Source organism: Mytilus galloprovincialis, chromosome 5, assembly GCF_965363235.1.
Source record: "Mytilus galloprovincialis chromosome 5, xbMytGall1.hap1.1, whole genome shotgun sequence".
NCBI lineage: Eukaryota > Metazoa > Mollusca > Bivalvia > Mytilida > Mytilidae > Mytilus > Mytilus galloprovincialis.
This window is the reverse complement of record NC_134842.1, coordinates 16699731-16713806: the sequence shown is the minus strand read 5'-3', so window position 1 is coordinate 16713806 and position 14076 is coordinate 16699731. Positions and strand designations below refer to the sequence as shown.

General features: G+C 31.6%; 1 protein-coding gene across 6 annotated transcripts in view; it reads right to left on the bottom strand.

Annotated features, from left to right (window-relative positions):
• LOC143075277 (cell adhesion molecule DSCAM-like) overlaps positions 1-14076 on the bottom strand; it is a 43842-nt gene that overhangs the window by 2174 nt on the left and 27592 nt on the right. For 2 of the 6 annotated variants that reach the window (XM_076250645.1, XM_076250651.1), the window contains 11 exons: positions 13743-13781; positions 10570-10608; positions 7573-7611; positions 6614-6652; positions 6065-6103; positions 5061-5093; positions 3209-3247; positions 2534-2572; positions 1414-1449; positions 822-860; positions 70-108 (listed from right to left, as the gene is read on the bottom strand). In XM_076250645.1, coding sequence (XP_076106760.1) covers positions 70-108; positions 822-860; positions 1414-1449; positions 2534-2572; positions 3209-3247; positions 5061-5093; positions 6065-6103; positions 6614-6652; positions 7573-7611; positions 10570-10608; positions 13743-13781 — 420 coding nt within the window. The remainder of the gene's footprint in view (positions 1-69; positions 109-821; positions 861-1413; positions 1450-2533; positions 2573-3208; positions 3248-5060; positions 5094-6064; positions 6104-6613; positions 6653-7572; positions 7612-10569; positions 10609-13742; positions 13782-14076) is intronic. The other 4 variants (XM_076250648.1, XM_076250647.1, XM_076250646.1 and 1 more) reach the window with 4 other exon arrangements.

Here is a 14076-nt window from a genome sequence, read left to right as displayed (position 1 = left end):
CATTAAAGAATACTTTGCAATCTAGTTTCGGTGTCTTATGAGTTTGAATTCTTTATATTCTGTACGTACTTGTCATTTCTTTGTTGTTGTTTCTCGTCCGATATGGGACTACAAAGAACAAACGAACATTTCTATGATATCATAATCAAGTTTTGATATGAATTTCAAGATCCAAAGGTAAACCTTTTGAAAACATTTTAAAGAATATTATTTGAAAACTATGAATCAGTGTATGTTTATTTCAGAATATCATATTCTATCATTTACATAGTTTTCAAGAGTAACTTGAGTATTGAAATAAAAAAATGGTAACATTTGAAAATGCCTATAACTAGTCAGGAATATATGACATTTGTCCATTCGCTGGATGTATTTTGTCACTTGATTATGCCATTTGATTAGGGGCTTTCCGTTTTGTTTTTGTTTTTATTACAGTTTAAAACAGAGTAGGACGAGAGCTACGCTCTAGGTGTTTTAGAAAATTATTGCTTACAACAACTCGTATATAAATTAGGCCGTAAGTTTTTTCGTTTGAAATGTTTTACATTGTCCTTTCGGGACCTTTTATAGCTGATGGTATGGGCTTGATTGTTGATTGTTGAAGGCCGTACGGTGACCTATAGTTGTTAATGTCTGTGTCATTTTGGTCTCATGTGGAGAGTTGTCTCGTTGGCAATCATACCACATCTTCTTTTTTATATTTAGTGAAGTTTATAAACATTAAATTGCTGATTACGCAAAGAACTAGACCGATCTAGTATTTTTCATATATAATCCAACTTTTGTTTTGAGGTTTGTAATACTTTATACTGTATACGTACTTATCTTTTTCTGTTTGTTGTTTGCCGTCCGATATGGCACTACAAGGAACAAAAACGTGAAAGCTAATAACAACACAACGGAGTTATGAAGTCTAATTAAAAGTATTCAATTTCAAGCATAAAATTTCCTTTAAACCTCAAGCTCTAATGACAAAAAAAAACCAAAAAAAAAAAAAAAAAAAACTGCCTGCCCCAAATGTGGTAGCATATACAGTCTGTATATATAAAACAGAATATGTGATATAATTGCCAATAAGATAACCCTCAACAAGAGCACAAATGACACAGAGAGTAACAACTACAGTTCGCCGTACGGTGTTCAACAATGAGAAAAGCCCATGTATATCTATTTAATAAGCCTTTCGTTTGTACCTAGCATAGTAGGAGCCTAGTTCAAGCAGTTTTAAATAAGAAATTATATCATTCAAAAATAAAATTGTATAAATGGAAAAAACATACATAATGTATACTTATTTCAGATAATTATATTTGAACATTTACAGTTTGCTAAATTTACTTGAATATTGAAGTATACAATCAAAAATACAATAACACTAAAAAAAGAAAATCATTTTCAAACTATGCAACATACGTTTCATTAGACATGTCTGTATGATTGCTGTGTATTCTATAAAACAAATAAAGAAATACATTATAATAAAATGATCATATAATATTCAGCAAAAGCAGTGAATGTATTTATCAGGCTGCTTGTCATTAAAGTTAAAATGTTTGATATGCGAGTAATCTCCGATATCTTAGGTAGGTACTTAGTAACTTTTGTCTTTATTTTGTCGTATTTTTAAGGTTATTCAGTGGGTATAGTTTTTTGTTGTAGATGGTATATGTCTTCATTTGTTGTTATGAACATAATCTCTGTCATTTGTTTTCTCGTTTGAATTTTTTTTACTTTTATCATGTCTGGGCCTTTTAAAGCGTGTCTTTGTAGCTTGCTATGCGGTATGGATTTTGGAATTGTTAAATCTTGTACAGTGCTAAATGATTGTAAGTCATTTTTATTTTTTCCATGACGGTGTCATTTTCGTTACTGCTTATTTAAAGTAATGTTATGCGATACTCGATTTAAACTGATAAAGCGTATTTCACATGTGCATTATAAATCATTTGCTAATGACCATCAATTTATTTAACTTAAAGAACTGGTGTTAGAAATGCATTTTGATAGAAGACATTACAAATAAAACAAGAACATAATAAAACTAAACCCAATTACAAACAAAGCAAAGAACAAATAACAACGCAGAAACAAAGAAAAGAAAACAATAAAATACCTAAATTAAGAAAAGGAAGAAAAGGAAGAAAAAGCCTTTAAAATATCTAAATAAACAACGAATCTCAAAAGGAAAGCTTCAATTGTCAAGTTTCGATCATCCGGTGTTCTTTGTATGAAATACAACAAGTATGTTTCTGTAGAAAAATAAGAATATGAGCTAAACACTTGCTTTAATTTACTAACCCTTTTTTGTGTTCAAAGTTTAAGTCGTGTAATAATGTTTCAAAACATAAGGTAAATCACTTCAATTGACAACAAGGGATATTATAATCGTATACCTTAAGCCTCCTTTTTTTAAATATAAAAGCAAACCAAAAAATATTCTTTCGCTATTAATCTGTACCGTAGTATATTTTCAAGGTAAAGTGTCATACTAATAATTCATAATAGGTAAATAATGTTTGTAATATATACGTACACTCCATTTGCAACAACCGGATTGTTATATCTGCGAACTCTACAAAATATTATACAAAATTAAAAATCATGCATGTCAAAAAGTAAAATTCAAACTTATAGCGTAAGCATTTGAGTCAATACATTTAGCGATTTTACCTTATATTCAAGGTTAGCATTCCAATTGCCTTACCTGTTATTAGCATTCATGCACTATTATCAGGAGTTTCAATCTACTAGTTTTCCCTTCTTCTTATTCTTTACCAAACTGAAGTCTATCGAAGAAGCTCAAAAGTTGCCGTTGTACATCATGACCACAAGAACATTCAAATTCAAATGGCAAAATATATCGATTGTGTAATTTCATTGTTCCTCTTTTCGCAAAGATAGTATTTCTTTTTAATAATTTTAGTACCCGTACAAAAAATGTACCTCTACATTCTGGTGTCAATTTTTGAACTAAAAAGGACGAAGAAGGAAATGCATTGATATATGTCGAATCCACAGATACAGGTTATATCTGCATACATACTATGGAGCATTTCATTTCATTAAAATACCGACGGAACCTTTTCAGAACTATGACTGACCATCGTTAACATTCAATAAGAATAATAATGTCTTGACCTAATAAGGGTAGATATGGATTATAAAAGTTATTTAAACTTTGTTGATTAATGTATACAACTACACATACTTGTTGATTTCTGTATAGTGGTAGTCTTCCGATGCCGGACTAAAACAATAAATATAAACTTGATAGCTTCCACAAATTTAAGATTATGTAGTATGTATAACGAAAAATCAGGCAAGTACTTGCACTTAAATTGATGAACAGCCTTTTGCTTGCAATGAAAATAACAACGAGTTAAATCAATGTAACAAACTTTCCTAACCCGTTCAGTTACTTAAGTTAATTATTTTAGATACATTTTTGTGGTGTTCAACCTTTTTGATTTAGTGTAGTTATTCATTGAATATATGTTGTTCATTTAATGTCTCTTTTGTAAAAGTGTTTTGCGAAATCAGACTGATCTTTTGATCTGTAGTTGTATTAATTTTGACATTTTGACAAAGTGTGCATTTGCATAGTTAGTGATGCCTCTACTATAGGAGATGGTTAAACTTGTCGCAACCATTGGATTTTAAGCGATTTTATTCAGTTGTTTGTACGGTTGATACATCGATGTGTATCAATCAATGAAGGTGTTATATACGAGAACCTCTAAAATACTGCTATCTTTATATTTGAATGACCCCTGTTATACGTATAATAATCGTTATAAAATATTAGATGCATGAAATTGATATATGTAATTGGTGGTCAGACACATATTATATTGCCTTAAAACGGATTTCAGTATATTGCACTTCAATGATTGCATTGCATGTTCAAACTTATCGCATTTAACGCAAATTTCTGAAAGACGTCGTCTTAAACAAACATGCAAAGTGTATACCTATCCTCGTTCGACACGAGCGGTTAATAAAAGTGCAATTATGTGTCGAATGTGTCAAAGGACTATTTTTTTAACCAGTGATAGAATATCAAGACTCCGATTTGTGAATTAAATTGTATAAACTATAGAATTGTTTTGACTGGATTCGACAATTAACGGTTTTTAAACAAATTATATAAATTTATTTACTTAAGCCAAAGCCAAAGCATTTCATGATTTTTCAAAACATAAACCGCTTTTAAGTAAGCTAAATTGTTACAAATTTATATGTGAAAAATATCAAAATTGTTGACATATCTAACGTGACGGTACCCAAATTGCACCTATTTTGACAGTTTTTCCACCTACGTTTTTTTATGATCAAGAGAAAAAAATTCAAATTGTGTTTATTTTGTAGCCGTATCCTTCTTTATTATATTGGTACACCAATTTAATTTTCAATCCATATGGAATCATAAAAAAATTGGTCTGAACTAACCTCCAAACCATCAATGATTCTGTTATGAGAAGTACCCAAATTGCATCCATGCTTAAATTTCCATCGTCAAAAGTCGAAAAACAGAGCTTTTGTTTAGTTTTTTTCAAATATTTTGAACAATTGGATATTTGTCCATGCTTACTCTTCATTTTTTAAGAGATGAATACTTGAAACACATTGTATTTGCTAATTTTAAAAAGATGACGTTTTGATGACGTCGCATGGCGACGTTTCGGTACATTTTGCTTTTTCAGTAAACACTTCATCTGTTGATAAATACTGTGAACGTTTTGTGAATATCTAAATATGTTTACCTATGTTGAAAGGCGTGCATAGTATCAAGTCATAAAACTGCAAATTGTTTCGTCTCTAGGAAATCTTGTAAGATTTCTGCTGCTATTTTTGCTTAATAGGTGCAATTTGGGTACTCGGTGCAATTTGGGTACCGTTACGTTATAGTATTAAATGTTACCTTACATTTGTAATTTTGTCAAACAGATCCTCTTAATTCATACATGGTATGACTGTTGTCAAATTTAATAGCAACATATACAAATATCGAATGAAAGGAGCTTATTCTTATTCTTATATTAAATATTAAATATACTTACTGTTCTATAACATGACTTGTTTCTATTCTTGGACTGGAAAAGGTAAAACAATATGCACAGAAAGGCCTTGAATACATATTTCTGTATTTTTAAACCCCTTTGTTTAAAGTTGGTAGAAATAATCTTGTGAACAATCAAAAGCTGTTTCTATGTACATGATTCTTTTAAATCCTTTTTTTTCACAAAATTATTTATATAATAATGAGCCAAAATCATGTGTTGCTGATATATTGCAGGCTTTAATAAAATTCATAATAATAGGAAATCACTAATACAGTGTTGTATTAGACAAAACATCATTTAAAGGATTATCTAAGGCGTCTTTTCGGTAATAAGACGTATTTTTTTTATATTGTCTTGCTTATCATCTGCACAGTTATAACATGGTTTAACAATTCGAAATACTACCTTATAAATGATTTTAGTCCATAGAGCTTTACGTGTTCAGTATAAAAAAAAACAAGGGTCTATAAATATATGGATACCTGAGGTTGTAGCCTGTTAATGATTTTTAAATTTTTCAACATAGATTTTTTAGGGAGATAGAATATAAATCACGTCGCAGTTGGGTTAAAACAAGAATATAATGATACATTCAGAAACATGCTACGGTATAGACAAAGTGCTAGAAAATGTCACCTGATCATTTGATAGCATTAAAAACCCCTTTCTGACTATTTTATCAGGAAGCTGACAAGCAATTTGTTCACATCTGGAATACCTGACTATCGTCAGTATCGGTGGGACAAATCACTACCTACACAATAGTAAAACCCGTTTATTTTTTCCCCCCGAAAAATACAGAAGATAAAGTATCGACTGATGTAGCCAGCCAATCTCAAATCAAATGTTTTCTGAAGTTCTGTTTTGTAATAAGCAGTAACTTAATCTTGATGTTCTGACTAATGTTTCCCGATACTTTGTCTTAAATGCACAATTTGCACAATTAATAATTTCAAATACGAAGTTATAATTTGAAATCATTGTTTAAAACTAATGCATACCCTCCATTTGGAATATCAGGATGGTTATCACTAGGAACTCTACAAAATAACATAAAGGTTTGTATTTTGTCAGTCGATAAATGTCATGATTGTCACAAAATTTAACTTATCATTTACAATCTTCTACCATGTTATCATATCAATAGTTAAGCTTTAGTATTATTTACTTTCTTTCCTCTTACCTCTTCTCATGGAGTAGTTCAAGGAACAAGTTTCCTAACAGATCATATTTATTCAATTTAATGTCAAAGTTTATCGTACTTTATATTTCCTTTTTTTTCATTAAATTCCAATACACTTCGTGGCACTTATTTCTTGATTTTTGTATTCTTTAGTTGAAAAGTATTTACAAGGGTTCATATGGCAATTCCACTGACAAAGCTAACCACCATTAAGTTTGTACTTGATGAAAAATACGTACAAGAACCATAATTATATAAATACAACGAGTTGATTTCATGATTTGTCCTGAATTTCAAGAGACATTGGCTGAAATAAGGATTTGTCGAGAATTTCAAATAATGTTCGTTAACATATAATTATACATACTTATTGATTTCTGAATACAGGTAGTCTTCTGACATGGGACTAAAAGAAAATATTATAATTCCACGTGTTATTAGAAATAAAAACAAAAACAAAAGAAATAACTAGTTTATATCAGAATAAGAACATTTGGCAAATGATTGGAGTTTTTTAACATTTGCAGACGTTGTGGCATTTATGGAGCAAATTCTTTATGAAGATATTTCTATGGTGTTTTTTTCATTTTCATTCCAATTGCACGAAAAATCTTTTGATCTGTTCTCGTTATATATGAAAATATTGATTGGGTATTTGTTTGCGTTTTTCTGTTATACATCTGTATATTAAAACGCATGTTGATTTTTTTTGGCACATTGGAAAACGAATGTTGATGTTACAAAACTGTCTGATTATCTTTATATACATTTTAGTATTAAAACCTTTAGTTAGCATCTTTCATGGTTTGTTTTAAATTTTTCGCTTATTGTCTTTAACGCCAATATGTTTAATAAAAACAACACATTATTTGTCCATCTGTTTATACGTTTACCTTCGAAACAAAAGTTTATATATTTATAATTGGATAAGTGTTTTGATCGTGTACATGACAAATACATTCAGGGGGAGGGTTGTGATCTCACAAAACATGTTTAAATGTTTAACCTACGCCGCATTTTTGCGCCTGACTCAAGTTACGAGCCTCTGGCCTTTTTTAGTCTTGCATGATTTTTAATTTTAGTTTCTTGAGTATAATTCGCAGTTTAGAATGATGTCCGTTATATCTGACCTAGTATACATATAAGTCAAGGAGTCAGCTGAAGAACACCTCCGGGTGTGGGAGTTTCTCGCTGCATTGAAGACCCATCTGTGTCCTTCGGCTGTTGTCTGCTATATGGTCGGGTTGTTGTCTCTTTGACACATTCCCCATTTCCATTTTCAATTTTATTCAAATTAATCTGAAGTCGAAGTATTTTTGAACATACTTGTCTGTTTCCATCAAAGTGCTATGGTGTCTTCCCATTCTGGAAAGAAAACATAGTTTATTTGTATTGATCTGGTTTTTTTACTGACTTATCGTGACCTGACAAATCATATAACGGTTAACAGACAGATGCGTTCCTTATATTAGATGCAAGATAGTAACTTTATGTAAATACATGAAAACCTTAATATGAATGTTAATTTTATTTAAAACCAAATTTGAAACAGTTATTGCAACAGTGCATTAGTTTGATAAGTGTATCATTAGATGTTAGACGTTGATCGCAATTAATTTTGTTACATAAGGTTTAAAACAGTTATCGACGGTACCAGGATTATAATTTAGTACGCCAGACGCTAAATAATAAAGTTTGTTATTTTTTTCTCATCTTAAGGTGGTATGGGTGTCTTCCTCCATTTTGGATTGTAAAATACAGAGAAGCAAAGGTCCAGATGTTCTATCAAGTTAGCAAAATTTGATGCAGAAATGCAGATATTTAATGTGAATTTTCATTTAAATGAACTAATTTATAACAATTTAACTTATAAATATTAATATTTTTAGAATGTTGATTATTTTTGGTTGTTTAAAAAAAGGGGAGCTTTTTAAGGCGAGGTAACTCTAAAACAGTGCATTTTCTGAAGGATTCTTCATGAAATTTTGTATTTTAGCCGGAAAAAACGTACGGTGACCCTATCGTTTCTTTTAATATTCTCATAGCATTGTCTGAAAGCTATCTTTTCATTAAGTATTTAACAATTCTATAAATTTGTTTAGTTTCTTATCACAAAATGGTGTTTTTTCCTGTATAATCCATACAAAATGTGCCATTTTATCACGTCCTGTAGCTTTAGAAAATTCGCGGTGACCTATCATTTTTATTATATTTTTCAACATATATCAATAGATACTACGTTTTGGCAAAGTATGAACATTTTTATGCTAGACTCCCATACCACCTTAATGACATGTTTCATAGCCTTGCATATGTACAGGGTAGTGTAGTTGGTTGCTGTCTGAGTAAGGCCGTGTTCACATTGACCTAAACTTGGTGTTGTGTTAGTGTAACTCACACGTAAACTAAACACAATTACGTTCCCATTGATAAAACTCAATGTTTACATGTAGTGTAAATCATGTTTTGTCTACATGCATTCGATAGTCAATGTAAGCCTTGTGTGGGTTAAATGTACACAAATCTAGGCATTTAGAACATGAATTTTACCATGTATTCTCAAATATGTTATGATGGTATGATACTAAACCCCTCACGGGGAGGATTGTGTCTGATATTCATATGATGAAGACATAATTTTTCAATCAGTTTAATTGAAGTCTGGAGCTGGCATGTCAGTTAACTGCTAGTAGTCTGATGTTATTTATGTATTATTGTCATTTTGTTTATTTTCTTTGGTTACATCGTCTGACAGCAGACTCGGACTTCTCTTGAACTTAATTTTAATGTGCGTATTGTTATGCGTTTACTTTTCTGCATTGGCTAGAGGTATAGGGGGAGGGTTGAGATCTCACAAATATGTTTAGCCCCGCCGCATTTTTTCGCCTGTCCCAAGTCAGGAGACTCTGGCCTATGTTAGTCTTGTATTATTTTAACTTTTAGTTTCTTGTGTACAATTTGGAGTTTAGTATGGCGTTCATTATCACTGAGCTAGTATATATTTGTTGAGGGGCCAGCGGAAGAACACCTCCGGGTGCGGGAATTTCTCGTTGCATTGAAGACCTGTTGGTGATCTTCTGCTGTTGTCTGCTCTGTGGTCGGGTTGTTGTCTCTTTGGCACATTCCCCATTTCCATTCTCAATTTTATATTCAAGGAAGAAAATTTTTTAATAAAATTGATATTTATAACAATTATTAATAAAGTTCTTTATATTTTTCTAAACTTTATATATGAATTTGTTATAAAAAAAAACCTTTAGGTAGCTTTATTAACCCCTTATTAAGACTCAAAGCATCATCATTACCGAACACATAATTCATTTGAAAAGCAGTGGCGGATCCAGGGGGTGGGTTTCCAGGGGTTGGAGCCCCCTTTTTTTGACAATCAATGTATTTGAATGGAGACATATAGTTGGAACCCCCATTTTGTCGTGGGATGGGAACCCCCTTTTTTTAAAATGGCTGGATCCGCCCCTCAAAAGGTCTTCCCGAGTCGACTGGACGTACACTGAATTATTTGCCACTGGTCTTTACTTAATCAACCATTCACTCATAACTGCAATACTAAAAAAGTGTGAGGTAAATTGTATTGTTTGTCTAGTATCTCAGATCTGAGAAATAAAAAAAACATTACCCCCTCCTTTTGCTAAATACTCCTTAGAGAAGAACGGTTTTTTTATGCTAACAATCAAATTTTTAAAAATATTTAACACTACAATGAATGGGGGAACTTCGGATTAAGATTTGTTTTTCATCTGTATAACCAGAATATTTTTTTTTTTATCAAATTGGGGGGTCAGAATATTTTTCAAGGAAAAATCCATCCCCCCCATTTTGTTAAGTCAAATGGTCTATCCCTAACTGCTAGAAAAGTTGTCCGAAAAATTTGCATTCAGTTCTAAGTAATGAACATTTAAATGACATACAGTTTAAAAATGTGAACAAATCTTATGTACAGGTAGTTAGACAAGGTGTATAGATGTGAACAAATTTAATGCGAAACCAGTGTACATTACATTGAACTAATTGTAAACATGTTTACTGTACATGACGTTTGGTGTGAACACGGCCTAATTGTGTTCAGTTTATCTGTGAATTACACTAACACAACACCGAGTTTAGGTCAATGGGAACACGGCCTAACTTTTCATAATTAAATATAGCACACATTGTACGTCTTAATGTGTGTCATTTGTATTATATTAAGCATGAAGTGAGTTCCATTTACAAATTAACTAATATGTTAATTGGTATTTTTAGTTTGTAACATGGTGTCAAAGTAGATCTATTATAAGCGTTATACAATTATTTTAAATTACATACGTTGCATATAGTGGTAGTATGCTGCGCTGTGTCCTCAATCTGTGAAAACAAAATTTATTGATTTTCAAAACACATTATATTTATAAAAGAAATAGTATACCTGGTTCATGAACGAGATGGCTCCTTGTTACAAAACATATGTGTCACAGATGACAGCAAACATGTTCTTATCATTATAACGGTAATCCCGTCTTCTCTTTCTTGATTGTGACATCACTTTATAAGACTTAACTCCGCATTTGTAGTAACCATGAACATGCGTAACTACTGAAGTAGGGAATACTAACCATTTTGGTGTACCTTAGGCCTTGTTCACACCAAACGCCGTGTACATTAAACATGTTTACATTTGGTTTAATGTAATGTACACTAGTTTTACATTAAATTTGTTCACATCTATACACCTTGTTTAGCTACCTGTACATAACATTTGTTCACACTTGTAAACTATATGTCATTTAAATGATCATTACGTAAAACCGAATTCAAATTTTGAAACAACCTTTCTAGCAGTTAGGGAACGACCATTTGATTTTATAAAAGGGGGATTTTTCCACAATTTGATTAAAAAAAAAAAACATCGGGTCATTCAGATGACTAGAATGAACAAATATTCTGAATCCAAAGTTTCCCCATACATTATAGTGTTAAATATTGAATGGCACCATCGAAAAAAACAAGCTAATTATAAATTTTTGCGCTAGAAAAATTCTGACTTAGACCCCCACCCTTTTTTTAAGTAAAGCTCCTTTAAGAAAGTCATTTTGGATGATTTGCAGTAGTTTAAAGATGTCTCGACTACGCATTTAAGACGTAGGTACGCAATCGGCGTGTTTAAAGTCGAAGAAAAAGAATTGCGATGTTAAGGATCACTACATTTCTATCTTTTCTGTTTGTTTCAAATGTTATTTTTTCACCAAGGAGTATTTGGCCAAGGGAGGGGGGGGATGTTTTTTTTTTATTTCTAATTGCATTTTAACGGATCTGAGATACTACACAAACAAACAATTAACCTCACCCTTTTTTCAGTAATGCATTTAAGTGTGAATCGTTGTTTGAGTATAAAGACCAGTGGCAAATATTTTTGTCAGGGTGTACGTCCAATCGATTCGGGAAGACCTTTTCAAATAAATTATGTGTTCGGTAATGATGATGGATAAGTCTTGATTAGGGGTTAATAAGGCCACGTAAAGTGTTTTAATAACAAATAAATATATCAAGTTTAGTCAAATATTTCTGTAAAGAACTTTATTAATAAGTGTTATAAGTATCAATTTTTTATAAAAATAGTTTCTTTTTGAAATATACATGGGGCAATTAAAGTTCTGAATACCTAGTTTTGTGTACACTTAACCTACACAAGGCTAACATCAACTATCGAATGCATGTAGACAAAACATGATTTAAACTACATGTAAACATTGAGTTTTATCAATGGGAACGTAATTATGTTTAGTTTATGTGCGAGTTACACTAACACCACATCGAGTGTAGGTCAATGTGAACACGGCCTTAGATAACTACAAGTTTATGATGGATCTATTCGTTCTGTCTAGGTTTAAAGCATTTTCCTTTTGTCTTTTCGTAGTCTTAGAAATTTATCCTGTTGTACTTACTTTAAATAAAAGAGATGATTTTTCATTTCCTATCGTTAATTATCCATTTTTAGATGGTGACGTTCCCTTGTCACCATCTTACGGTGTTTATATATCTCAACTTGTACGATTCGCTCGTGTATGTAACAATGTTTTAGATTTTAACGAGAGAAATTTATGTATTACTGAAAAATTATTACACCAGGGTTTTCGGTATCACAAACTAGTCAAAACATTTACTAAATTTTATCATCGGTATAAGGACATCATTCGTAAATATAGCTCAACATGCAGACTTCTTATACGTTCAGGTATTTCACATCCAATTTTTTATGGGAATATTCTTTAAAAAGCACAAAGATGTCAGTATTCACCTCAAAAACTAACAAAACCTTTGAATAGACTTATTAAGAAGGGATATAGTTACGATACTGGTGTCAGGTCATTAAAGATTGCATATTTTGGCGTTAATATTGATTAACTTATAGGGTCTTTGCATCGGAACTAAACACATTTATTCAAAAACCAGTTGTTGGCATGACACGGGTTATGTGCTTCTCATATATGTTATGATTGTATGATACTAAACCCCTAACGGGAAGGATTGTGCCTGATGTTCATATGATGAAATCATAATCTTTCAGTCAGTTTAATTGAAGTCTGGAGCTGGCATGTCAGTTAACTGCTAGTAGTCTGTTGTTATTTATGTATTATTGTCATATTGCTTATTTTCTTTGGTTACATCTTCTGACATCAGACTCGGACTTCTCTTGAACGGAATTTTAATGTGCGTATTGTTATGCGTTTACTTTTCTTCATTGGCTAGAGGTATAGGGGGAGGGTTGAGATCTCACAAACATGTTTAACCCCGTCGCATTTTTGCGCCTGTCCCAAGTCAGGAGCCTCTGGCCTTCGTTAGTCTTGTATTATTTTAATTTTAGTTTCTTGTGTACAATTTGGAAATTAGTATGGCGTTCATTATCACTGAACTAGTATATATTTGTTTAGGGGCCAGCTGAAGGACGCGTCCGGTTGCGGGAATTTCTCACTCCATTGAAGACCTGTTGGTGACCTTCTGCTGTTGTTTTTTTCTATAGTCGGATTGTTGTCTCTTTGGCACATTCCCCATTTCCATTCTCAATTTTATTTCGTCTTTATAAAGCATTCGAATATCACAAATATTTAATTGAATATCTACATTTTGTTGGCAAAAGGTAATTAATGTAAAAATTAAAAGTCTGATCAAGTTAAGATCGACAAGTTAATGTTTCTCGCTGAGCGTTTCTGGTGAAGGAAAATCACGAAAAGTGCTTCAAAATCATGCAACAAATAACCTTCTTTGAATTTATTCATGAAAAGGCATACGCATAACTTATATTGACACCAGCGTATCAAATGATATTAAGTAACAGCTTAATATACATATATATGTAAAAACTTTAGATGGGAATTCAGCTTTTTTATAAATTTAACTTCAATGAGGTGGTATTTCATGACGTGTATATTTAAGTAACGTCTTTTCTAGCAAATAAGGGTGAGGCGCAACATGTGCCTTTATTAATACAACCAATCACTTACGTTCCGTTGTCCATTATAAAACTTGGCGTTCCTCTATACCTATCAAAACATAATACCATATGTGTCTAATTGCTTCAATATAAGAAAGTATTTCATATATATGTGCTAAATTATACTTATTACTGATAAAGACATGTACATAAATTGTCACAAATGTCATAGTTATGACGAAAAGTTAAGGTGCGTACAGTGCGAGCTATAAAGTTGTCATGCATTTAGTTTTGATGTTATATTTGTTATTCTCATTTGATTTTATATAATGCTTAGTTCGTTTCTGTATGTGTTACATTTTAATGTTGTGTCGTTGTTCTCTTATAATTAATGCGTTTCCCTC